At 34.1% G+C, this 27,708-nt stretch overlaps 2 protein-coding genes across 3 annotated transcripts; one reads left to right on the top strand and one right to left on the bottom strand.

The window, feature by feature from the left end:
- Nucleotides 1–205: 205 nt before the first annotated feature.
- On the bottom strand, nt 206–11,743 carry gpr180 (G protein-coupled receptor 180). Of its 2 annotated transcripts, none has more exons than XM_088603608.1 (9): nt 11,635–11,743; nt 8,614–8,772; nt 6,132–6,332; nt 5,203–5,383; nt 4,372–4,421; nt 3,956–4,113; nt 3,641–3,832; nt 1,160–1,237; nt 206–1,018 (listed from the first exon to the last, which is right to left on the bottom strand). In XM_088603608.1, exons 1-9 carry the CDS (start codon nt 11,705–11,707, stop codon nt 860–862), a joined length of 1,251 nt encoding a protein of 416 aa, XP_088459734.1. In that variant the 5' UTR covers nt 11,708–11,743; the 3' UTR covers nt 206–859. The 2 variants fall into 2 exon arrangements, with proteins under 2 accessions (XP_088459734.1, XP_088459726.1); XM_088603600.1 differs by lacking the exon at nt 11,635–11,743 and adding an exon at nt 11,350–11,627.
- A 190-nt stretch (nt 11,744–11,933) lies between these two features.
- tgds (TDP-glucose 4,6-dehydratase) lies at nt 11,934–27,461 on the top strand. Its single transcript, XM_088603620.1, has 12 exons — nt 11,934–12,280; nt 12,829–12,895; nt 14,053–14,121; nt 15,106–15,196; nt 17,766–17,908; nt 19,074–19,172; nt 21,653–21,712; nt 21,808–21,851; nt 22,890–23,055; nt 24,137–24,195; nt 24,730–24,827; nt 26,714–27,461. The coding sequence occupies exons 1-12, from the start codon at nt 12,195–12,197 to the stop codon at nt 26,797–26,799; spliced, it is 1,068 nt and encodes a 355-aa protein (XP_088459746.1). The 5' UTR covers nt 11,934–12,194; the 3' UTR covers nt 26,800–27,461.
- The last annotated feature ends 247 nt before the right edge of the window (nt 27,462–27,708 follow it).

Below are 27,708 nucleotides of genomic sequence, written 5' to 3'. Positions count from 1 at the left end.
AAAACGGCACTATACACTATTACTTTTAGCAATTCTTTTTTCTAAAAAAATCACTTTCCTTGTATGATTGTCTGACATTTTTTAACAGAAAATGTGATTTAAAAGTGATTCACAGTGGTACATTTTACAGTAAATGTTTCACAAACCATGGAAGTATAAAAAAAAATAAAATCTTTAGACTGACATATATATATATAGGTTCAAGTTAAATTTTTTTCAACTTTTTATTCAAGAGACATAAGTACATATTTGGTTCAAGTGTTCAAGAGCAGTCCTTCAGGATTTTTGTAACTAGTTCTGGCCATGGCTTTTTAAACCAGAAGTGTTTTTTTTTCTCAATGACAGTACATAATTAAAATATGCAAAGTATACTCTTAACCATAGGAAACCTCTACCACATACTATCTGCAAATTACTTTTTGGAAATAAAACGTAATGCTCTTCACCATTCATTTTTGGCAAGTTTTGCAATTTATGCCAAGCATTTTAATATAAGAAAAAATGAACAAAACAAAAAATAACATCCATCTTTTGTATAATTATCAAATACTTCCAAAAGACGTAATGTATACACATACAATATATTCAGTTCCATTATGTGCTTTATAAATTACATACATTTCAATTTTTACAGCATTATGAAAATTGTCCATCTATCTTGTCACACACACCCAAGATGTGAAGTGATATTTGCAGAATGTACTGCTTCCACATTTGCAGGAGCTTTTCTGGTTTTCCAAATATGCAACACATGAAGACAGGCCTTCAGAAATGGAGTGCTCCTTGCCTTAGAAAAACCTGGGAATTTGTCACCATTGCAAATACTACATAAAAGCTCTTTTGTGACTGTGATCCAGTGTTAAGAGTAGTATCGCCCTCTGTGCCCACTGGACATGGTTAACGGTAGTGTAACTGAAGACAGAGATGAAACTTCCCAGTACAGACTGCGTGAGAGGAAGAGTCTATACAGTATTACCACAGATATCGACTGGCAAAGAATAACACCAATGGTAATGATCTGTAGAAAAACAAATCAAAGGTAAGAGGTCATCAGACAGTGGAGAATATTTTCCCGTTTTACTGAAAGAAAATCCTAAAAGTCACATTTCTGAGAAACTTCACTGTTTTCACATTTCAATATTTACATAAACTTACTTACCTTTTCTCTCTGATAGTCATTGAATACCACAGAGAAAACCACAAGAGCAGGGTGGGCCAAGAACCATAAAAAGCAGCCCTAGAGTTGGGACCAAATATAGAAAAGTAAGAAATTTGTACTTATTAGCAAATCTAAACATTCTCTAGAATAACAGTGATAGCTGGATTTTGCAATTCTTCAGCATGCTTGACCATTAATGTGAGCTAAAATACTACTGTGTTGTTGCAGGGCTGTCTTAATACTTTACCTGTAGGCTGCAAACACTGTCTTTAGTAACTGCTGCTGTATTCTATTTACTATTGAGTAAATTTTAGAATTGTAAAGGTGAATCTCATTTAACCTAAAGAGTAACTCTCTGTGCAACACGCACCGAAAAGGTATGATTGCAAAATTATTTTTTTCTGTGTTTATAATGGAAGTAAATTAGAAAATTTCAGACACCAGACATTATTGCACATTTAAGACCCAAATGTTATAACTTAAATAAACAGAAACCAATCATTGTGGTAGTTTTTTTTCTTTCTGCATAATCCAGATATCATGTGTTATAATAAATACATTTGTTATTAAAATGCACAATTAGAAGTTAAATAGATCAGGAGAGGAATGTCCAACAAACAACAAAAACAAATATTGGGAAACACTTATTTTCAAGGATTTATAATAACAGTTGCAATTATACTGCATGTCTTACAGTAAGGCTTCAATTTTATGGAGAATAATGCCTGATAGCTTGAGACTGATTGCAGCTCTCAAAAGGTCTCTGCTTTAGTAACACTATAGCGCAGTACTCCATAATTAAATCTCGTCTCATCAAATCACGTCATGTCACCAGATAACTTTTTATACCACAAAACAAATAAGAAAATTGTAAAATTTCAATTGATTAAAAACATTAGAACATGCTCTGATTCAGAAGAAGCCCTTGCCCATTCATTCTCTAATTCAGTGACTTTCAGAAAATATTTTTAACTAAGTTGGAACGCAGTAACCCTTAACTTAGCTGTAGTGCTGTAGTGATGCACAATGAAAACATTATAATTTATGTAAAAAAGCTCACTGGTTGCATTGTGTTGTTTATTTAAAAAGTGAGCAAATAGGTACTTTGCAGACATAAGTGGCTACAGAACAATTATTCTTTTATTTTAAGTCAATGGAAAACAAATTCTCATTCACAATGAGTAAAGTCTCAATTTACTCATTTAAAATATATAAACATAATGGATAAATAATCATTTACTAAACAAATTAAGTAACCCCTTCCCCCTCAAAAGGGTTTTGTGTACTAGTAGTGTCAGTCTGTTTCCAAGCCATGAACCTTCAAGAACATTCTCAGAAACCCAGAGCTTCTCAGAATCCCCCTTGGCACTCAACTCAAAAGTCATGTGCCATTTTCCTCTCTCCTGCATTTCTTTTCAAGTTCTTTATTTGCTCTGCATCATTACAGCCACTAAAAGTTCTTTACTGCCTTCTGTTCACATTTTTGTCAAAATCCTTTTACCAATGGCAAAACGTAATATGGAAAGAGCAGAGAAAAGGACTGAAGTGGCCAAGTGAACAAAAAGCATATAGTACAGTACTGTAGCCTCGTCACATCTTCCTGAACACAACTGTACTTGGTAACTGTAAGAGTACTTGCTTATGATCATTAAAAAAAAATCTCTTTATAATAGAAAACGTGTTTTACAAACTTGTATTTATGTTGATTTGCTTGATGTCTCAGCCCATGTGGTATAGGTCTGCTTTTCCCCCAGTAGATATGTTTTTGGATTTGCTCTCTGCATGAAAATGACCTTCAAGTTTAAAGGTCACCATTCAGTGGTAACGTTGACAGCTGAGAGCCAAAATGGCCATTTTCTCTGGGTCACAAAGCATTGGAGGTTGCTCCATAAAACTGGTACAGTGTTTTATTCACTGACCTGAGTCCAAGTCAACATATGTTGGACCAGCTCACCCAAAGTCATCAACATGAGACACCAACCTTTGCCATCTGGCTAGAGCTACAAACGAAAAGTTGTTAAACATACGACTACACTCGATCAGTCAGAGACTGATCAGGGATATGCGTCACTGAGGTCAGGATTGTGTTAATGCTCAGGGAGCTCATGTCTAAGAATAAAGCTGGTATATTTCCATATTGACAGTGTACACTTATACACTTTCTGTTTCTTGATGTGTATTTTTGTTCACATTTTCTCTGTTGTTGCCTGCTACCTATGTTTTGAATTTTTTATATCCAATAGACTTCAGTGCAGCAATACAAATTTCAAACATAAATCAATTGAGACCACCAAATACAACCCACAAATACAAATGAGATTTGAAACTAAGTTATACTGTAAATGAAAAACAGAACTAGGGTCTATTTCTTTATGCTGACTCTAGGACTACATTTATTTAAATCATAGGATGCTGTTCTAAACTATAAAGCTACAAATAATCTAGAGATCCAACAGAACCAATTAACAGAAATGACTATACCTTAGCAAAGCTTAAGTAAAAGTCTCTTTTAAGTGTGCTTCTCTCTGCTGTAATAATCTGATACAGAATAGATGCTAGAAACAAGGCGATGGTGATCCTTAAAACAATCAGAAATAAGCCAGCCATACTGCCATGGGTGTGGTAACTGTGGTGTTCAGCATCTTCAAACTGTTCCCAGAGCAGCAGTGCCCCCTTGGAAAAGAAAGAAAAGTCCAGTAAAGAAGCAGTTTTCAAGACACGTCACTTAAAACTGTTTTGCTTTAAAAAACCTGACAAGCAACAAGCAATAAGCAATGAATAGGCAGCTTTTACAACCTGAGTGATGACGCCTGAGAGTGCTATGGCAGTAGAGGCTGGGGAAGTATCCCACTGCAGGGGCTTGCTTTGCGATTTGCGACTCCTTCCAATCGTCCAGCCCATACACAGGCTCAGAAGCATGTACAGCATCTGAATTTGGGAGACCATGTCACAGACTGCAAGGAAAAAAAGGAAATGCATCAATGTAATGGATGACTTAAACTGCCATCACCATTTACTGATATCACCAAGACCATATATATTCTTGACCAGTTTGAGACTGCTCTAAGTACTGTACACCAATCTGTTCTTGGAAAATCAGGACATATAGCCTAATTTTCTCTGTGAGCAAACTGTGGGCTAACTATCCTTCCATTCTATTTACTGTAGTATAGACAGTTTGAAAGATAGACAAGTCTTGAAAGATGACTTACATTCAGCTAGGCTACCCATCAGCGGTGCTCCTATGCCATCCCTTGAGTATCTGTGAATGACAATGTGTTGATTCTAACAATTCCAATATATATATATTCCAAAATATATGGTGCATATGTAGTGTAAGATATGTATAACATAATAATTTTTTTTAAATCATACTTATAGTACATTTGAGCCAAACATTTCTATTTGGGAATAACTGATATTTAAAAAAAAAACGATTTTGTGTATTTTTATACATCAAGAAAAGTGTTCAAGACAAAGGGTCTTACGATATTGCCCATTACTGCAACTCCAAAGGAGAAAATTCTGCTGTTGCATTTTTTTTAAACTGAAAATTCTCTTAAAAGCTTTTTAAATGAATATTGAAAGCACAAAGTCATACAGTATACAGTATCTGCTCATGTGTTGATCAGCTGCTTCCTAAAGCAGTGATCACCAGCACATAAAAAAACAATGAAATAAAGAAACATTGTGCTGCCAATAAACTTAGTGGATTCTATCAGTCACTGACATGCAGCCTTACATACCCATGACCCATACACAAACAGAACTCTAAATTCAGTGAATGTCCCACATACAGTATTCAGCAGACAAATCTAGGGTGCATTTTAAAGTGACACACTGACTTTTTGATAATACAATAACAAAAAAAAAGGTTTTAATTAGATTTCATGACTCCCATTATTTGGCTACTTACTACTTATCTAACTGATTTTATAGTTCAAGAAATTGAAACTTTTTTGTTGTTATTAGAATATTATTTCTTAGTTTTTTTTTATGAATAAAAGCACCTTCAACTGAATGAATGAATAAGAATACTCTACCTTGCCATATGAGCGTAGTTTAAGAAAGCAGATGCAGCCTGAAGCAGCAAAGCAATGGTCAAGACTTTTAAAACAGTGTGCATTGGTCCACCCTTTCGAATTGTTTGCCACAGAGGCTGAGCATAGATGCAGGTCGCAACAAAGTATGCAAGTATGAGTAGGAAATAAAAGTCATGTAAACCTGTGAAGAGATTTAAATCAGGTATGAGAAATCAAATCAGAAAAACAGCTAAACATTTGTTCAAGCTAGGAAGTAATGCCCCATTAAAAAGATAGAAGGATGGATAAAAAACAACTTATAACAAATCTCTCCTCATCTGTTTTTAGTGAGACACCAGTGTCATTAGTCATGAAGCAATACACAAGAGACCTTTCAATGTACCATTTTTAAATATGTGATCAGGAAAGGCCATAATTGCAGAATTAGGCATGTCCACTTCATGACTGAAGAAGGCTCATCTGGAAACCTGCTGTCTAGCAACAGACCAGTACCTGGCCTGGAAGAAAATGAGACATGCTTCTCTGACATGCCCATAGTAGAATTATTTATCATTTTACATGCTGCAAGCACAACAGTGTCTGGCAACGGAGTTAGAACCAAATGGAGGAGAAAAGTATCTTCACAAAGGGAAGTAAAAGTTTTTAGGCACCTAGCAAGTTGCAGACGTACAGTAGGTATTGTGTGTTGCTGCCTGGGGAATCCTGGTTAATCAGGGACATGACAGAGGCTTGAGCAAACAATGTCTGGGCTATGGTACTCCACTAATGCTCCAAATGAATGGCTTCACTGGTTCTGTCACTTGGGAGCATTCTCATTCTGATTATTCATTTAAATATTTATTTAGGATTTCAAACCATATTTCCCTTGATGTTACCAGTTTTTCTGGGTAACTCCAATAAACATCACCAAACTTAAGAATATCTCTTACCAGCCTCTTCAGCACTGAAGTGATCCATTGGATTTCCTGCTGAATCAGGGTTAAACATCTTTATTTCAAATGCAGTGTCTTTTAACACCTCAGTGATATCACCCTCTTGGCAGGTGTACCGATCCACGTACATTAAATACCATGTCTGGGGAAACTGGAGCTGTGGCATAGTGTGGTTGTGCTCTTCCTCAGTCAGAGTAACTAAAAAAATCACAAAAAAAGGAAATGAAATGTATTAATAGTTAATTTATGCCTTATACACCTTAGGTGAGTTTGTTTTTTGTAAATCTGTAAAAGCATGCAGTAATCATTATTTATATCATTTGTGGAAACATCTATAAGGATCTCTATGGCTATTTGTGGGAGTCAGTATTGCATCACTGACTGTCATTTCTTAAAGGTTAGAAAAGGAAGAATCAAAGATCGCAAAACCTCTCAACAAAGTGTTCTTTTAATAAATGCACTGTGTAAAATGACCATCAAAATCTACACTTATAGTGGATCACAGATCTCAGTGTGAAGAAAAGGTATGGTTTCAAAGGCATTGTGGACTTATAGCCTGGCATTTCTATTGCTGAAAATTACGTATTTCTGCTGCTGTACTAGAATCATACCAATGGGATAAGCTACTGAGATTCACTTAAATTACTAATTAACAGCCTTTGTAATTTTCTTAGAGAAATGCAATCCTTCTTTAAGGAATTAAGTGAATTCTTTCAATTGCAATTTTTAAAGATTTTTTTTTCTGACACATTATGCTCCCAGAAATGTGCGTGAAACACAATATAGTATAAAGCATATTCAGATAGCTATTAGGAAAGTGGATGAATTTTGCCTTCAACATGGTAATAAGTACATCATTTCACAAATTAAGTATCACCTTGATCAATAACACCCCTTTGAAATGCTATTAAATTAGTTTTTTTCTAATTTCTAGTACATCAAAGCCTGAAAGCTTTTTATTTCATATGATGCTGCCCTTTCATTTTTAGTTCCAGTCCTTTGAACAATATCATTTCCAGTGTGGCTGGCAGAAAGGACTCTTGACAAGGCTGTGGATCATTGTTTCAGAAACAATGGAAGACAACACTGCATGCATATTCTACACTGGTGCAATTAGCAGCGCAGAAATTAACAACACTTGAATTACGCTGATACAGTGCTCAATCACTCATTTCAGAATCAAAAGGTAAAAATATATTAATTTTAATAATAACAAAATATAAAATCTATGTGGATGAGTTAGCATGTGTTATAACAATGAACCTTGAAGGAGATCAAATTAGAAGAAAAATAAAATGAATGAAAAATGCTAAAAAGCAATTACATGGAGGAATAGAGGAGAATGTAGAAGAGCTTTTATTTTTGTGCTCCAGAGTACAAAGCCTCTTCTTTGTAATAGACAGTCCACAGTGTTTGGCAGTTCAGAAGCTCTTTAATAGTATTTCTAATGGCAATGAAGATTAATATTACCATTTAATTTGGCTCTGGTGAGTTTCAGTCCTTTGGGGGTTGAATTTGCATTGCATACTAGTGTTACTTAATGCAGCATTAGAGACTTAAGAGACAAATGAGATTATTTAGAGCCCGTACACATGATGAAACCTGGCTAAATGTTACTGTACATGACATTTAGTATTAGTAGCACTGATTCACTTTAATAAGACGAACAAAATGTACTTATAACAGAGCTGGTAGGAACTTAGCCCATTACAGAAAGAGACGTCGCCCCCTTGGAACCTGTAAAGAGCTGAATTCTTCTGCAGAGGGAGCTGGTCTTACAGAGTAGTGGAATTCACTGCTGTCTGCTGGTACTGTGTGACTCTGAAACTGAAGTGTGTCGAGTGTCCATAACAGAACTGCAGTGGAGTCATAGTTGTCCTTATAGCAGTCATTCCAATATAATTTTACTTTTAGAAGATATTTTTGCTTTTTAAATGGAATGAGTGTGGTACTTTGTATCTTTTATATAAGTCATTGTTTTAAATCAGGAACAGAAAGTAGAAAATGCTGTCCAAAAATTAAGTTTTAGATAACATTAAGTCAGCAAAAAATTCCTTGTGTAGTTTGTGTAAAGGAGAAAATCCCAGTTAAAATCCTACCATGACACAAAAATGTGGTTACAGACATGTGAATTCTGAGAAAGCACAATGCTCTGTGTCTGCAGCCACTCTGCAATCTTGCTTTGTTTAGCAACCTTCAAAAATTAATTTTGACTTTATAATGTCAAACACTTTTAAGTACTAATGAGACTAACAGGCTTCTGTTATTTTTGTGTGGGCTGTTTAGTTAATCATTTTTTCCCGTGTTGCACCAGGGTATTTAAGACATTAAGACATAGCATTAAGCAGAAACTCTTTAGGCTACAAACACACGGTCAAAAGCTGTTAGCTGTTATGCTTAACATTCTTGCCCTAAAGGAAATGTATATCTTTGCTTTCAAAATAATTAACATTTGAAGACATGCAAGCTGTGTACTTACTTGAAATTTGTGCATTTGTAAGGTGCTCTAAACAGCTTAGATTGTCGTATCCTTCTAGAAGGTTAAGCCATGACTGCTCTCTGAAAAGGATCAGTCTAGCTTCCTTTTCGATAGCTGTCTGGACATCCTCCACTCTGCAGTATATCAAACCATTCTCTCCTGGTAATAGGAAAAGGAAGACTTAAATCCATTTATTTTCTACTGTATCTGATAAACATGAGTAAATATTCCACATTCTTTCCTAAGAACTGACCAAATTAAGCAATAGTGATAAATAATATAGACTTACATAACATTTAAGTGTAAAAATACAATCAGCTAGAACATATTTATGGCCACAGCATTACATATATAAACTCATTATAATATAATACAGTTTTGTTTTGGAAAAGACCACAAACTTGTATACTTTTTGTCAAATGAGTGTGTCTTTTTGTTCATGACTTTAAATTAGAAAATGTTTTGGTGAATTTGACATGCTTTCTATGTTTTACATAAAAGTTTAAGACCGGTTTTAATGTATAAAAAAATGTTAACGTATTAAGAAAAGCAGAGATATTCTAACCTTAGTAATAATAGTATTTATATACATTAGAAGTACAAAATATATAAGTAGTAGTATATTTTAAAAAAATATCTACAGATTCAAAGTTTTTGTCTTTCACAATACATAGCACACATATATCCTCCTTTAACACACAGAGTAATAAATAGACTTCATAAACTAAAAGGAGGAAACCTAAAATTCTAAAAAATAATGTAAGATGTTTAAAATGTTATTAATATACATATACATCTAGGAAGTGTTTATCTATAATTGATCATTTACAAGTTAACTTTAGTACTTAACTACAAGAATTGCAATGAATTGCATCAATTGTATCAAGAACACCATACAGCGTTTAGCCTCTACTGCTGCTCTTTAGCACCACCGTGTGGTAAACTGGTAATATACAACACTTAATATTGCACTACAATATTCTACTATAGCAGACTATATAACTATTTAACATTAATAATACCTACACAGCGATCGTTAATCATAGACCATCAGTAACTATTGTAGCTACAGGGCTGTGAATAAAATTCTAAAGCAAATGTAATGCTTATATTGCTTTCATATTCTAGTGATGAATATTTTCAAAAAAAAATATATATCTTAACCAATTCTCTTAATACGTATCCAGAAGAAAATGCAGGTTATTTCCTCACCCCAATTAAATACTGTAATGGGTACACTGTTCTGCATTTTAGTGCAGGTAAAATAACACAGATCTTTATGAGCATGATAAATAGTCAACCTTTGGCAAACTCTTAAGGCTATTAATATTTTTATCATCAAACAACTAAAAGCTTCTTTGAAGGCAAATTAATTTCAAAACAATCAATGAGCTGTAAAAATACCAACACTATGCATTGTGATTTTGCACAGTGGTACAAAATTATAAGACATTGTTTAATAACACATATCCCAAAAAACAGAGGATACAACAATTACAGCAAATAGAAGGATGACTCATCAGGTCTAAAGGTATCACCTAGCAAGCATCTTGATGGCTTTATACTTATTATTAATCTTGTGACCTAAACTGACCTTATTAATATGGGTACATCTGCTGAAATACGGAAACAGGATTAAAAGTTTAACCTATGGGCCCATTTACCCTTAAATGTTTAATATGTTTAGGATTAGAACAATATTTTACCCATTTAAAATCTAGATAAAGTTTAGATAGGAGCACTGCAGCTAATTTGTATAGATTGGATTGGTTGATTGCAACATTTGTAACATTTGAAACAAGTAAGAATCATTTTACTATGACATTTTTGGGGCTTTTTTACTTGCAGGCAAATGTGTAATAATGCTACTACGTTTACTGAAGAATTAGACACCATTTCTGAAAGCAGTGTGTGTTTTAAATAATTACCTTTGTTCCTAGTTTCTTGCTTCTCTATAGTCAATAATAAGCTCAATATTTGGAAAAGCTAAGATTGACCTTACAGGACAAGCTTTTCGGCAATTTTGAATTAACAGAACACATTAACACAAGAAACTATTAAAAAGGTTACAGCTCAAAGACGTATTATAGTTGATGTGATAATATTCTACAGAATACCAGAATACCATAGCAGATAACACCCAAAATTATACCACTAAAAGAAATACAAAGTAATATACAAACTAGAAACAACACATTCAAAGCAAAGCGGTTCTGTCGTGACTGTAGTGATGATTACAGAAGATTTTTTAAATAATTTATGGTATCATGTGAATTAATGTACTTGATTATATCAGAAGTTATGGAGTGCTGAAAGGACTATTAAAAGCACAGTAGACAAGAGCTACACTGTATCATAATAGTTTGATGTACACTATCTTACTTTTTCAGTTATTTTTCCTGGTAGACACAAGAACTTCTGTGAAACGTCTTTCGGATAATTGTTTTAAGTTGTACTCACCTTCAATTTTTATTGTTAGGCTGCACTGGGATTAGATCGAATACAGTCCTAAATGTTTATAACATCAATTTACAGTGGATTACAGTTTTTGAACCCAGTAATTCTGTATGCAGTGGTACAATAAATGAGTAGCCCACAGAAATATGCAACATTTTAAATGAAGAAACGTTCTATATTAAACTACGTTGTCAAACGCGATTTATATGGACACCATACTTGGATTTTTTAGTCACCTAACTATACGCACAGATTTCATTGATGTCAGTATTCACCTACCATGAAACAGAAATTTTGTAATGTACTGGCCAATGTTCTCTCTTGCTGTCTCGCTTCTGAAAAGTCCCGATACTGTTTTCCCATTTGCAGATGGCACGAAACGAATACATGCATAGAGCACCAGGAGCATCGGATGCATATTTTATTTTTGTTATTTATATATTATACAACTCTATATTAAATAACCAGCAATGAATGGAAATCAATCTACTACAACCAGTTTCCCTTTGCGTGCACAATTTGATAGACTCTTGCGTTCTCCAATCATACCGCTCCGATCTGTACCTGTGTGGATTTGAAACCAATAAGAAAGCAGAGGAAGAAGCGCACGAACCAGCTGTGGGTCCGCTGTCAACATCAAAGCCCAAGCAGGCCGCCGGCTTGAGACGTGTCAGCACTGCCGTATAGGGCAGGAAATAACGTAAAAAAACTGAACGCGGATATTCTCTCAAGAAAAAGTTCCTTAATATTTTTATTTAGCGAAATAAAGAATTTGTCCTAAATGGATTGTCATGGATTCAGAAATTCTGTTTCTCGCCTTTATTTACACAATGATATTCACTAGAACTAGAACAAAATATTGACCATAATCCCTTGCAACAAGTTTGTTTTACGACGTGCCGCAAAGCCCTTTGAGTATGTAAATATAGAAAATGTAGCGGTGATATAATTTTTTAGGTCTAGTTTTAAGACCTAAAACTAGGATACGAGAGTGCCTTTGTTTAACCGAGTTGTGTATGACAAGCCATCTGTTGTGGAAAATTGTTTTACAACTGTTTAAAGAAATGTATTGATTTAGCAGGACTAAGGACTAAGGCCAGGGAACTCTGGCATCTTTTGTTAAAATGTCTGTAGCTAAACGTCTGCATCAGAAACACGAATTCTCGGAATTTAAAAAAACTGTGCTGGTAACTGGAGGAGCGGGTTTTATGTAAGTATTAGCTCTTTGTGATTCCTGGACCAAAACAGCAAAAATGAAGGAAATTAAAGCTTCAACCCTTTAACAAGGGTCTGAAGTTGGGAGCTCTATAAACAGTAGACGTAGTCCTATTAAAAGAGGAAATAATATATGAGTGCAAGCATTTGTAAATGCATTAAAATAGTTTTTCTGATATTTAGTAATGAGAGTATTAATAAAAAGATAATTCATAAGTATCTAATATTTAAATAATTAAGCAAACCTGGTAGAATCAGTGCCTGTATGCTCCCTATACCACGTCAGCACAGATCTCAAGAGGGCATACGTGTTACAATGTTGACGAAAGCAAAGATGTTTTCTTCTAATGAAATGTATTGATGTCCAATAAAAGCACATAAGACATATTGAAGTCCGTTGTGATAGAATAGTATTTAAGATAGCATATATTTTGCAGTTATTCTTGTTCCGTAATAGTAATCTGTGGCTTTTAACTTTGTTTGCTGTAACTGGCATAGTGCATTTATTAGTATAGCTAAAACCCTGTTTTCTTTGTTTTCTAGTGCATCACACGTAGTTATCTCCCTTGTTGAAAAATACAGAGATTGGCTAATCATCAACTTAGACAAGGTAATATTGATTCTTTGATCTGTAATGGCATGAAGACATTTAAAGACTGCATTTGTGTAGTTCTAAATGTGTATTCATGCAAAAAAACCCCGATGAATAATTTTTATTTAAGACAATGGCTTCTCTAAAAATATCTCCTTCCACTTTGTAATTGTGGTGCCAGAAATTCCATAACCTTTATGATTGCTCTCTCAACCTTTCTAGGATCCTGACTACTCTGGGACATCCTGTCACACTTATTTCTCTGATGTCTTTTTCACAGGTTATATCAGTAACATTTCTTACCCCCTCATTCATCCTTCCATGTTTTAACTGCTTTATAAAGTACAGGGTCACGGGGGAACTGTAACCTATCCTCGTGAGCAACAGGCACAGAGCAGGATACACCCTGGGCGGGATGCGTGTCCATCCCAGTGCACACAGACAAACACTCACACAAGGGTAAATTTTCCCAGAACCCAATTAACCGACCATAGTGTCTTTGAACTGTTGGAGGAAACCATAACACCTAGAGAACACCCACACAAACATGGGAAGAACATACAAATGTAATGCAGACACCTCCTCATTCAAGCTTAAAAAATATATGCCTATTTTAACCCTCATCTTACAGAATATAAGTTTACATATACATATGGCCATTTTCTTTGATAAATTTTAAGCAGTTTACTTACCAACAATTTTGGGTGCCCTGATGGAGGCTGTGATGAACCAAGGCATGTTCCTGTGATTCTGATCTTATAACTGGGAATAAACAAGTAATGAAAGTCTATATATGAATTAGTATTATTTACGTATTCTAGAGTGTGTGGATCTTTTCAGACTTGTTTTTTTTAGTTTGGGTTGGGGGCAAATACAGCAATGAACCTGTATATTTTTGTACCAATTTGTTTGCTTACATTTGCATAGTGGTTTTCATCCCAGAGGTGTTTAAGGTGAATTATGGAATACACTCATTCATTATTTTTCTTGTATGACAATAAAGAATGTGAAAATTGGATAATGGCCCAGATCCAGGATAAAAAAAACCCTGGGCGTACTGCTGAAAAATAATGTCTTTTTGAGAAGCAATGATCATTTAATTGAAATTCCATACTAAATTTAACAATTAAACTAACATTGAATCCTCTTGTGCATGTTTTTATTTACTTTTGCAGCTAGATTACTGTGCAAGCTTAAAGAACCTTACTTGTGTGGAGCAGAGACCAAATTACAGATTCATCCAGGTAAGAGTGAAATTCACAAACGGAATAAGTTATTTTTTAGATTTACTGTTTAAATTTTATTGGATAGGTATCTGAAGAAGCTAGATGATGACAGGTTCTAAGAGTACAAGTTTTGAAATGATCATAAAAGTGTTTTCAAATGAAAACAGGTGAAAAGTTCTTGAGGATTTGTAATCGGTGTGTAACCTTTATAACCTAAATGCGCAGTCATGTAAAATCAATTTCAGTGTTTGCACAAGTGATGTTTAGTTGCTAAAAATATATTTTGTTTTTGTAACATTGTTATCTTGTTTATGTTGCTGTGTTGTAAAATGCTTTGAATGTGTTCGATATTCCATTTTTGAAACTGTAATATGGCTTAATGTCAAAAGCCTTTATGGCAATGAGTAGTTCCCACCCCTGGTCCTGGAGGAACACTGTCTCCTTATTTTCTCTTCAGCTGAGTGCTGTTTGATTTCAGTTATTTATTTTGGGGCATATATGTAACCTTGAGTCTAAAAGATCAGAAAGCATTTATAATTGGTATCAACGCAATCAACTGCTCTCATTCGGGTGTGTTGCCTTAAAAAAAAAACCTCTGCAAAAGGAGAGAATGCCCATTGTAGGAATAGTGTCTGATACAGCGTCCTTCCCACTTATGTCTGTTCATCAGATTGACAAAACTAGTAAGAATTGTTCAGTCAGTAATAATGGCAATCAAGTTGAGGAGTGGCTGCATAAAATTCTGTTTACTGATGCCATTGGAAACCGTAACCTTGAAGTTTTGGTACTCAGGACTGACTGAAGAAACAAGTTAAGTCTAAATAAGCAAGATTCTCAATTAATTCATCAATTAGCAATGTGATTTAGGGGTTTAGCTGGAATGAAGAGCAGAAATTTTCATCTTGCATGAGTGCTGGGAACCACTGGTATAAACCCTGACTACCAGTAAATCTCTAGCCTTCACTGTTTTTTATCTTTATTCTTGATTGTTTTTCTTTGCAGAGTGACATTTGCGATTCATACTTGATAAACTGCTTGTTTGAGACAAAAAAGATTGATATTGTCCTTCATTTTGCAGCCCAAACACATGTGGGTATGTACAGTTTTTTTGCTTCTCAGAATGTGTTTTTATAGGTTTTCACCTTTTCAGATGTAGGACTATTGTATTTTAAATGGAACACCATTTCATCCATTTTTGCTTGTCATTATTTTATGATTATTTAAGGAACGTAATCTGATCTTAGTTATCTGAATGATTTAACAAGAAATACGGACAACATCAAGTATAGTGAGTGCAGTTAGTTCAAATTGTGATTTTTGAAATCTTTTACACTTTTACAGCCAAGACAAATCCATGAATAAACCCACTGCATTAAAATATGAAGGGCTTTAAAATTATTAAGCATCCTATGAGTAATTATCATACTATTAGACCAGCTGTATAAAAAAAACAGATTTTTTCACCATTGTTGATTAATGCATTTTACTTTAATAAGGTAAAACAATCCCAGTAACATTACAGTTTCAGTGACATTTTAAGTATTCTATTATTCTATCTGGAATTGATTAATATACAGTAAATCTCATGGGTACCCTGAGATCAGGAAGAGAGACTATTGCTTTAAATCGCTTCAGTTTATAACTTTGCTATTTACAGTAAGGAACTTGGGGTACTTAGATTTGTGTTTGTTCAAACAGTTGGATTTTTCCTGCTTAATATAAGAAATAAATTAAAGGAATGGCTTTGGAAGATATAACTGAAAATAATTTTAAAAAATAAGAATATACAACAGTAAGTGAGACTTTTCTGCAACTTCAAATTACTTGTGTTCACTAGAACTTTGTTTATGTGATTATCTGGGACTCATATCTGATAATTATTTGCTTCTGATTTATTTCTGAAGCTGAAAAGTCATATGGACCACATGTTATTTGCTTCAGTGGCCTAAATCACAAAAAAAGCTGCTTTAGAATAAATGTGATACTGTGAGTATGTTGAACAATTACTGCTTAGTATTTCCTCTCCATTTTGGCAGGTAGCACTGATGTGTATTGTACTCTGTTTTTAGTCTCATTGGAGTATGATTATGCAGTTCTAATTGCTCTGAATATTTTGAGCTGAATTGTGCAGCTTTGAAACCTTTGCCAGTATCTTTGTCACAGAACATTCTAAATTACTGTTGACAAATCGGGTACTACATATTCTGAAACACTATAAAGTGTATGCAGTGCATACAGTGTAGTCATTCTAAGGGTAAAGAGTAAGCTTGGTATTATTCAAGTATTATGACAAAATAAAGTTGATTTATGTATTTTTTTAGGTTTACAAAAGTCACAAAGTACAAATATTTAAGATTTCCAAAAAGAAATGTATTGAATAATTGTTCATATATACTTTCACATTTTTTTATCACCTGTCCAAAAAGAGTGATTGTACTTTGTTTGTAACCTGTTAACTTGATTTGATTGGATTGGTGGCTGACAGATGTAGTTTTCTTTTGTATTTTCATTTACAGACTATTCTTAAAACATAATTAAATTTAGACATCTGTGTTATTTAATTCTGAAAAAAAATAGATTGTATACATGAGTTTATGAAAATTAAATGCAAAATATAAAAACATTAGAATACAAAATACATGTATAAAGGCCACAAGGTTTTATTTTGGTGAATAACAGTTTTGGTGTCATACAGTTTTAAAAGGTAATAATTGTTGCTAATATTAACTGACCATACTCCTTTATCTTCTCAGATTTAAGTCAAAGGTTATTCATTAAAGAAACAAGGAAGTAGTTTATCTTAATTTTTAAGATAAGCTAAAAGTTATAATTGTATATGTTTTGACAGACACTTCTTTTTTTCCAAATTATTGTTTTGCAAATTAATCATCATTTATCGCATAATAAATAAACACTGAAAATGTTTGTCAGTGTTTTTGTTATAATAAAGTGTGAGCCACAAATTTCAGGGAATGTTTTTCATTAAGGAGAAGAGTGTGAATGATTCATTCATGATTTGAGCTTGTTGTTTTTCATTTTACTAAGTGAAGAGAATGGTTCATATTCTTTCAATACAGGGACAGTTAGGGAGAATCTAATTATAGTGTCTGTCTTCTCTTAAGGTTTGAAAAAGGTTCTAGTAATGTCTTTAGCTGTAGAATGGTAATTAATTATATTAAAAAAGTTTTAAAGTATTGTTTTTTGTTCAAGAATTGTTTTAAAGTATTTTTTAACCACCCCTGTCATATGTACTGTACATATGGTGCAAGTTCCATTGGCTAATGTAGGAAATGTTAGTAGAAATGATCAGATTCAAAACAAATTAAGTAGATTAAAATTCTTTACACATTTAACAACAAAGTTCCCTTATCTTCCGAAAGTCGGTTATTTCTTAACAGCATTTGGAGCAAAATAGCTGTGTGAATTTTTAGCTACTGTAAATGTTGGTACAGCTTATTTTGAAGTACTGTATACTGTATGTGGCATCCAGCATTGACAGTGTGATATTTGAAATACTGAAAAGAATTTGCACCATTTTTTTAAATTTGTATAAAATGTTTTATACTTATCTTGCTGGTATGGTTCCTTCAGTTGCATTTATTCTTATGACTTACATAGTGTGAAAAAGATTTCAACTCGCTACTTTTTGTTTTTCTTTTCAGATCATTCATTTTGGCTTTCCTCTAAATTTTCGCGTGTAAACGTTTATGGTACTTACGTGCTTGTGAATGCTGCACGTGAAGCTGGAGTTGAGAAATTTATCTACGCCAGCACGGATGAAGTTTATGGAGACAGCCTTGATGAGGTGCATCTCTTGCCCTGAAACCTTTTTCTCTTCCTGCGGAAGATGTAACTGTCCTTGATATTATCCAAGACAGCTGCACATTTCGCTCTACTCATTGCCCCTTTTAGTTTTAAATACTGATTTACTGAAGGCAGATGCAGAATAAATCTAAACTCTGATCAAACCACCTGTGACCCATTTCAGAACTAGTACGGCTGTCCACTGGGCTGACATGAGCTCTCGGAAAATAGAGAGGTGCTATCACATTCATCCAGCTTTTGCATTTGGATTGTGCATTTGGATTTATCCTGAGCCTATGTTAGGGATTGTGTAAGATTTTATTCTATGTGACAAGACATAGGATCTTTTGTTTCCAAAAGTGCAAGGAGCTTGTAAGATTAGTTGACATATTGAGATTTGGACTGTGGGGAACATGGACATATCAAATGCGACAGTGCCATTGAACAACTTCATGCAGCTCGGAAATAATAATCATAATAATAATAATTGCTTACACTTATATAGCGCTTTTCTGGACACTCCACTCAAAGCGCTTTACAGGTAATGGGAACTCCCCTCCACCACCACCAATGTGCAGCATCCACCTGGATGATGCGACGGCAGCCATAGTGCGCCAGAACGCACTATCAGTATCAGTGGGGAGGAAAGCAGAGTAATGAAGCCAATTCATAGATGGGGATTATTAGGAGGCCATGATTGGTAAGGGCCAATGGGGAATTTGGCCAGGACGCCGGGGTTACACCCCTACACCCCTACCCCTAAATAAGTCTCTTCCATGCCTATAGCCCATAAAGGATACACAAGTGGTGGTCACTATGTGCTGATATAGCAACCTCTGGTGTGCACTGTTGTTATTCATTCAAAGGAATAATCAAATAAAATCTGAATTCAATCTTATGTACACTCTGTGACATTAATTGGTATTAATAATATAATTTAAGTTCCAGACTCCAAAATGGATTACCTTTGAGTGCAAAAACCTTTAAGGTCTTTTGATTCAGCAATCAAATCATTTTTTTTTTTTACTGTATTAGAATTAGGATAATGTTAGATATATGTGGAAACCATTAATTATATTATAATTTTTTCTGTATCAGCTGCTATAGAATAATAAAGCCTTGATGTTTTCCTGTTAATCAAATGTGAAATAATGTTACATTTTTAGGAGTTCGATGAGTCATCCCCAAGAAGACCAACAAATCCGTATGCAGCAACAAAGGCAGCAGCTGAACAAATAGTATTGTCACACTGGAAAAAATACAAGGTAATGATGGTTTTAAATATTGTTTAATGCTTTTGCAATTTCAGAAAAAAAGGTGCTTTGTTTTTTCCCCCACGCACATGAATAGCGTCTCTTTTTAGAAACAGTGTTGTTCATGGGACACTTCACTTAATTGAAACGATTAATAAGCTTTAATGTGCTTAAAGCTTACTAATCAACAACATTCCATTTGGTAAATGTACCAATATCCATAGTTTTTAATCCTGTTAAGTGTGATTAAATTAACATTCTCTGTCAGTGCAGTAACTTGAGGAATATAATAAGGTAGAGCAGTGGTTCTCAAACTGTGGTACGCGTACCGGTAGTGGTACGTGGCGTGCCGCCAGGTGGTACGCCAAATGACCCTGGAACTGTGTTGTGTGCGCTGAAAAAATCGGGACGGGTTTTCATATTTTGTATTTTTATACGTGTCGAATACGCAGCCTACGTACTACGATACAGTGCGCTCTAATACTTCAGTGGACACAAGAGATACTCTGTAATTCTATACCACTCTATAGGAATGCGTGCTATGGACGCAAGTGACCAATTGTATTTTAAAAAAACTACTGTATCTCCAGCAAATAGGGAGAAAGGCGAATGTGCGATTGTGTGATTTTGGAACAATGCCAACGTTGTAAACACAGGAATGCATAGAAATGCGTGCTACGAACGCTGGTACTGTAATCTTGTGAGCACAGGAAACTGTGAAAAATAACAGAAAAATATTTAAGAACTGTTCTAAGTTAATTTGAGAAAAATACACCGAGCGTCTCTGTGTTTCTCTCCCTTGCGCATGAAATAAATACTTAAAATAAACACTGAAATAAAAACGGAAACGTGGAAAAATGCAAGCTTGCGGATTGCTAAAGCAGGTAAGCCCCACACTATTATGTGTGGAGAAAAAGCTGCTGAACAGCTCGACCTGCTGCCCCCCCGAAAGACACAGTCATTCATAGAATTATTGAAATGAAGGATTATATCAAAGGTACGCTGACAGAGCGCGTTAAGATGATCAGATGTTTTTCACTGCAATTAGATGAGTCTGTAGTCGATTTGGCCAATTTGCTCGTTTACGTTAGATACGAGTTTGAGGGTACGTCCCGTAAGGACTTTCTGTTCTGTAAGCCGCTACCAACAGGAACTACAGGAGAGCACGCATTTCAGCTTCTGAATGAATTTATCGAAGAGAATGGCATCGACTGGATAAAATGTGTCGGAGTTTGTAGAGACGGTGCTAGAGAAATGACAAGCCGACACAGCGGTGTAGTTGCACGAATTAGAGAGGTTGCTCCAGAAATTAATGGTTTCATTGCAACATCCACCGCGAGACCTTTGCCGTCAAGAAAATGCCTGACGATTTAAAATCTGTTAGACTGTTGTGAATTGTATCAAGGCTCGAAAAATTAATTCACATCTGCTTTGCTCTAAACAGGCTCACCCCTCTCACTGAAATGGTGCTTTTTTATTTTTATGTGTTGTTTTTTTTCTGTAAAACACTTTGAGAAGCCACATTTTAATATATCAAACAAAGTTTATTATTATTATAATATTTATTATATGTATGTGTGAGTGTGTGTGCACATGCGCTCATGTTCGTCATTGATAATTTCTGGGGTTCCTATGAGATGATGACTTGTACAGTAGGTGGTACTTGGATGCTTTGGTTGGATTAGGGGTGGTACTTGGTCCAAAAAGTTTGAGAACCACTAAGGTAGAGAATATGAATTCCCTGGGACTTGTGGCATACATGTGAATTATACATTGCCTTTATTGACATTTGTATTAAAATGAAGTTCAATTTTAAATTGTGAAGATCTTTTGTTTTTATCATAGTTTGTGTATTGACTTCAGTTGCATTCAATGAAGAAAATAGGTTTTAGGAAAACAGGTAATTCCATGTCAGTTTAATCTGATTTGGGCATGGATATCTCCAAAATTTATTACATACATTAGGAGGAATGTGGAGAAAGTTATGTCAAAAAGATTTTGAGATATGATTATTTGAAGCTTGATGTTTTTAAGATTTGGGTTTAAATAAACTTCTTTTAAATCATTGTAACGTGATCTATATACTCTACATGAAAAAATCTTGGTGTCATTTTATAGCTCTTAGCATGCCTTTTGTTTGCAAAGGTCTGAAAGTTCGAGGTCATCGAAAACACATGATTTCTCATGGAATGACCCAAACATCATCCATTATATAACTGCTGCATCCAGTTCAAGATGACCCAAACATTCCATTTACAGAAGCATTATTCTTCCAAATATTTGCCTGTTTAATATGTTTTTTTAAGATAGTGAAGTTCTCAGTGCAAAAATATCATGTCTATGTGGACTCTGTGTATATTGTTTTTAAAAACAAAAAGTAAAATTTAATGCATTTGTATTTACAAACTGTAGACATATGATAAAGCAAACTGGTATTTGATAGATTGAAAATTGCATAATTGTGTGCTTTTTTTGCTGTCTTATTTATATAGTTCCCAGTTATAGTTACCCGGTGCAGTAATGTTTATGGACCTCATCAGTATCCAGAAAAGGTAAACTTTTCTTTATCATCTATAATTTGTAGTTTGGGTTAAAAAAGACAAAACGCTAAAACGTACCCAGTAATTTGTGTATGTTGGTTTTAAAGGTCATTCCAAGATTTATATCCCTTCTACAAAGCGACAGAAAATGGTGAGTTACACTGTCTAGGTACAGTATATGTATAAGTTTCTTATAACTAATTGTCTCTGAACACTGTGAATTAATACATATTTGTATTACTTAAAGTTTTTTTGTTTAAAAACCACTCTGTGGTTTCAAATCCTGGGCTGTTTTTCGAAAAGGTTTTACCCTGGTGTACTGGCGAAACTTCCCACTGGCCTTTACCAATCCTTGTCTCCTATTTATCCCCATTTATGACTTGGCATCACTACCCTGTTATCCTCCTCACTCATAGCCTATGTGTGCTAAATGCACTGGTGCACTTTGGCTGATGTCACATCATCCAGGTTGGGCTACACATTGGTGGTGGTGGAGAGTCCCCATTACTTTTAAAGAGCTATATAAGTGTAAGGATTATTATTATATCTATAATGCACCTGTGGGAAATCAAGTGGTGCCCTATCATAATTTTGGCCCTGGATTGACTGGGATTGAGAGGCTTCTATGATTTGTGTTTGACTGACCTCTACATTACCAGTAGAGGACAGGAATGTACCTACATGTGCATACATTACCAGTTAGTCACCAATCACCAGCCCTAATTTAGGATGGGGCCCTACTATACCTCTATATACTAACATATATTGGATATAAAACCTTGAGTTCTGCATCACTAAACTGAACTTGAAACTAGAGGGACAGAAGCAATATTGGATTTTTGAAAGATGGATCCACTCTAAATTAACTTTAGCATTTTATATATGATTAAATGTTAAGGATTTCACATGATTTAAACTATTTAGAAAATAAATTGTTTAATAAAAGTAATGGTTTCAAAAGGGATTACAAGTTATTTGCAATATAGCAGCACATGATGCCTGTGTTTTGTGTTAAGAATAGGACATTTTTCTAAGGAATTTGAACTTGGTGGACTAAAATATGTGCATAGTGCTGTCTGCTTTCTCTATACAGTAAATCTTTGGGTTGTAATAAAGAAATTCTGAAAGGGATTTGCAGGTCTTACTTCTGTAATGTCTAGAAAAACAGTAACCATTTAATGTCTTCAAGCTTTGTCCATGGCTCGGGTCGACAAGCACGCAACTTTCTGTATTCTGCTGACGTCACTGAGGCCTTTCTGACGGTTTTGGAGAAGGGGGATCCTGGGGAGATTTACAACATAGGGACCAAATTTGAGGTGTCAGTTATCCAGCTCGCCAGAGAATTGATTCGTCTGGTAAGTAAAATATTTACAGTTATTTATAATTCTTAAGACGTTGAAGTGCAGGTAGAGACTGCTCATTTTATTACTGTGTTTAACCACAAAATATACTGGAGAACCTGGACTTGAGAAACCATGAACATGAGGAAATTGTATCTATAGAATAGCTTCTGACATATTTTTGATTAAGTGATGAAATCCTATGGGCATTCTTTAGATTAAAATTTTCAGCTCTTGGTAATTTTGTACTCTGTGAAACATTTTAAATATAACTTTTGTGAGGCTCTATCGTGTGGTTTTACCCCCAGAGTCAGCTGCTTAGTGGTAGTGACTGAGTTTTAACTTTTGAGAGATACATTGGGCTTGTGGTAGCAAGATGTAGTATATTCCAAGTATTGTGTTCATGGAAAATAAAATGTTAACCGCAAAATTACTTGGAAGCACAAGGTTCATGTGTTTCATGCCAGAAGATAAGATTAATGTAAAAGGATGTTTCATAAACAGAAAGAAGTGTTCTTTTCTGTTCAAAACCCTGAATGTTTCACATATTATTGATCTGTAAAACTTGATTATTGTCTCTCCTGTATTCACATGGTAAGTTCCAGTGTGACCTTAACCTAAAGCTGAGCACAATTAATCCTATATAAGGAAAAGTTGTGAAATTGTTCTGACATCAGTGTTCTGACAGCATTGATGTATTTAAACAATCTCTCTTGTAATATCTTAATATGTTGAAAAACATTATATTTTCTAAATTGTAGTATGGTATAAGACATCCTTTTGATAAATTTGTTCTACTTTAAAATTGCTATTTTAATCCACTGCTTTAAATTTATATTTGTCTTCTATTTGTCATTATGTCATTTGCCAATGTAAATTGCATGTTTTTTGTATGTCCATAATGAATAATATGTAATGGACATAAAATGCATAATGTATTTTTTATAATACATATGCATTATAATGTAGACATATTGAATAATTTGCAGTATGTGTTTTTTTTAAACATCATGTTTTTGCTCCCATCTTTGCTCAAATCTGCAGTTTATAAAAAGGAAAAGTAAAAAAATAGTTTTGTGACACTTGTCTTTTTCAGGTAAAAAACATCTCTAAAGATTCAGAAATTGATGACTGGCTCGATTTTGTGAGTGACAGGTAAGGTACTACTTCTGTCATCAGACAATAAAAATATAACCATGGCTTACAGAAAAAAAAAATAACTGCAGTAGTCTAGGATCTGTGAGAGATGATGTTCTGAAAGATTCTGTCAATATCTCTTTGATAAATTAATAATCTCTTAGACATTCTTTCCATCTCTCCCTATGGGGATGGACTTTTTAAAAACCTTTGTGATTCACCTCACATTCATGAGACAAAACCAAAGGTGTAAGTACAGTACATGTTATGAATACCAATTCCTTTATAATATGACAAAACTGGTGAATCTGTCAATAAGATATATATATATAGTCTACCCAGACATCGTGGGTAATTTTGAATTTCGATTACATACTTCTTTTATAATATTAGTGGTATTTTTAAGTGGAAGGGATTATTAAGGTCATAATATGAAATTAAGGTACCATTTTCAGATTTGTTTACTGTATATTTTTTTATTCATGACTAGCTTTTTATTCTAATTATTTTGGGTATTAATGATGTGTTAATTAATGCCTTTTTTCCTCTTAGGCCTTATAATGACTTGAGATACCCAATGAATTCGGAGAAGCTGGAAAGGCTTGGTTGGAGACCAAAGGTTTCCTGGCAGGAGGGGATAAAAAAAACAAGTATGTGCTGTGTTTTTATTTAATGGAAACTTGTGTGCTCTTTGGAAAGACTCGTTCACCAGTGCCGGAGTTTGTCAAACAAGTAGTTAAATTAAAAAGAGAAATGCCACCATGTGACTGAAATTCCTACAGCTTCAATTGTCCAGACTCACATATTGCTTTGTAGGCTTTGTGAGGCAGGGAAGAAAATGTGTTTTAAGCACATGCTTGTCAGTGCTTATTTGTGCAAAACAAAGCAGCAAAGCAACAAATCACTACATATCCACCAGCTTGCCTCAAGTGTATAGAGAGGCATGGATAGAACTTTTAAAATCTGCAATGACTCCAACTTCTTTATAATCCGAGTCTTATTTTCCGTGGTTACTATATGGTCCTATTGTGAATTATGGTGAATACTTTTATTATACTTACAAAGTATACATTTGATAAAGCAAAGAAAAATAATTTAAAATAATAATTTTATGCTCATTGCATGCTTTTTGTACATAAAATGAGAGAACAAAAAGACTTCTGAGACATGAGGCCCAGTTCCACTATAACAGTCATGGCTTAAACTCCTGTGACTTGGAATTTTAGCACATCAGTCACATTTTGTGATTGTATAAAAATGTGTGTAAAGTTCCATTTAACAAAAAGATGCTCTGTTTGTTTGCCTTTGGGCTGAGTTAACCCATTAGTGCCCAATAAAAGAGATAAAGACATCTCTTTTCCTGAGTTTTGATCCTCTTTGAAGGTTCAAAACAAAAGAAGTCTTTTATTTTTAAATTTAAAAGTTGGCTTAAGCAGCAAATGCAGTTTTTTTTTCCCAAAAAGGTTGTTTGTCATACCAATTTGTTCAGTCATTAACTTTAATTTAGATTTCCGTATGAATGTGTTGTTACTGCCTGCTCTAACTAGTCATTATGATTTTCCAAACGTTAGGGGTTGCAGATGGAAATCTGCCATTAAATATTGAACTCAACTCTGAATCATACATTTCAGTTTACATTTTGCTAAATGTATGCAATATTAGTTAAATGAATACACTCTCTAGAAGTCATGTTTGAGTGGTTTGAATATTGAATATATAAATGTATTTTGAAATTAAAAAAAGTTTTAACTAAACCTATGCTGAATAATGTTTTTGTAATATCCCATAACAGACATGCATATTTTATTACATTAGGCTGATTTAGAAAACAACCTGGGAATGTTCACAACCTACTTTGGCACATAAGTGGCCAAAGCCAGTGCAAGTACAACTATAGATGTGAATGGTTAGACGTTTAAAAGTTCTAAACTTATCTGAAAAAACACTTGGAACATTTTTTTATTTTTATTTTTATTGTGCACCAAAAAAATGCAATAAAAACAATCCTTTTAATCTAAGGGCATTTTCTTGTTTTAACTCATTTAATTAGCATCAGCATATTAGCGAATATCAATTTAAATTGCCTCTTGAAACTAATAACATGCCTGGGATGCACTTAGATCTGGCAAATTAAATATTTTTCAGAAGATGTGACTGTTAGATAACTCTTCACTTTATTTTTTTCAAATGCTAAAAAACCTCTCTCTCCCACTGTGACAAAGTGATTTCAAGCTGCTATAATTATACAATTAATCCACATGCACAAAATTAAGAGATAATTGACAGTTATGACTTCAAATACAGAAGGCCCCCAACCTTTTGTCAGACTTTGAAGGAAATTAGCAGGTGTCAAAATAAGCGTAAATAAAATTAAAGAATGAGCATTTTGTAATAATTTTCCGACAAGTAACAAAAATATAAAATTCAAAAAGTACCAAACTTATCAATAAAGCCTACCAGTTAAACGTTGGGGAACAGCATGGAAAAGGCAGAATGCAGAAATTTAAGTTCTTAAATATTGTTTTTTGTGTTTTAGTTGACTGGTACAGCAAGAACCTTCACAACTGGCCAAATTCAGAAAAGGCTCTGGAGCATTTCCCACCGCTTTGTATTAAAAACTAAAATATCAAGATGGATTCAGAGAAAAATCTGAAAAGTCTTTGACATGAGACCTGAAGCATCTGAAGCTAGACCTTGAAATTGTAACATTTGTGTAACATTTTGATGATCTTTTGTATGGCATTTAAAGTTAAAGAACAAACATCTTATAGATTATCATTTTTATATTTGTATTTATTACATACTATATATTGTACATACAAGTGTTTTCTTATACAGAGATCTATATTAAGATATTTATGTGCTGTACTGTGCTACAGCTTGAGCAACTATTATGGGAGTTTTTAGATTGACTGTATCCATGTAAATATGTATAAATGCTCAAAGATAGTCATATTCTGTAATTAGTCTACTTCTTTGTACTGTATATTGAAAGTTAATTTTTTAATACATTATGCTGTTATTTTGTTTGTTGCTCAGTTTTCTAAGCTCCTTCTGTAGTTTTTCTACTGATTTGACTCGTTCAAGTGTTTGCTTGTAGCATCATGTTATGATCCATTATTTTTCCTATCCTTTATTCTAATCTTATTTGTATGTGAACTACAGTTTTCTTAGATCATTTCCATGTTTTCTGAGAAAGACGTTCACTTAACTGTACTGCGCTAACTGTAAAAATTCTTAAATCAATCTATTTTTATGAGTAAAAGTGTTATTTTGCGTCTTCTTACACACTTCTTTTTTCCTTAGATACGTTTTTGTAATTTCCCCTGATTTGAAGTGGCCAAATATGTATTTTTCACATCTTGGTTTGTACCACACAAGGGATAAGGAGGATGTGTAGGCAATCTCCTCTGGCCTGTCCAACTTCAAACTGTTTATTTTTCCCAGTGCACAAGGCAGCACAGCCCAGAACAGCACAAAATCACAGCTTCAGCACAGATGGGAGGAGAACCATATTTCTGAGTGACAGTG

The sequence above is a fragment of the Lepisosteus platostomus genome, chromosome 2 (assembly GCF_059453375.1).
Source record: "Lepisosteus platostomus isolate fLepPlt1 chromosome 2, fLepPlt1.hap1, whole genome shotgun sequence".
In the NCBI taxonomy this organism is placed as follows: domain Eukaryota; kingdom Metazoa; phylum Chordata; class Actinopteri; order Semionotiformes; family Lepisosteidae; genus Lepisosteus; species Lepisosteus platostomus.
This window is presented reverse-complemented; position numbering and strand designations above follow the sequence as displayed.

Excerpts from the sequence above, each read along its gene's own strand:
- tgds (XM_088603620.1), top strand. The coding sequence starts at position 12,195 with ATGTCTGTAGCTAAACGTCTGCATCAGAAACACGAATTCTCGGAATTT. Across the intron at positions 19,173-21,652 it reads CACACTGGAAAAAATACAAG|TTCCCAGTTATAGTTACCCG; the intron begins GTAATGATGGTT and ends TTATTTATATAG. Across the intron at positions 21,852-22,889 it reads CTACAAAGCGACAGAAAATG|CTTTGTCCATGGCTCGGGTC; the intron begins GTGAGTTACACT and ends AATGTCTTCAAG.
- gpr180 (XM_088603600.1), bottom strand. The coding sequence starts at position 11,488 with ATGCATCCGATGCTCCTGGTGCTCTATGCATGTATTCGTTTCGTGCCA. Across the intron at positions 4,114-4,371 it reads GATGGGTAGCCTAGCTGAAT|TCTGTGACATGGTCTCCCAA; the intron begins GTAAGTCATCTT and ends TTTTCCTTGCAG. Across the intron at positions 3,833-3,955 it reads TCTCAGGCGTCATCACTCAG|GGGGCACTGCTGCTCTGGGA; the intron begins GTTGTAAAAGCT and ends TTCTTTTCCAAG.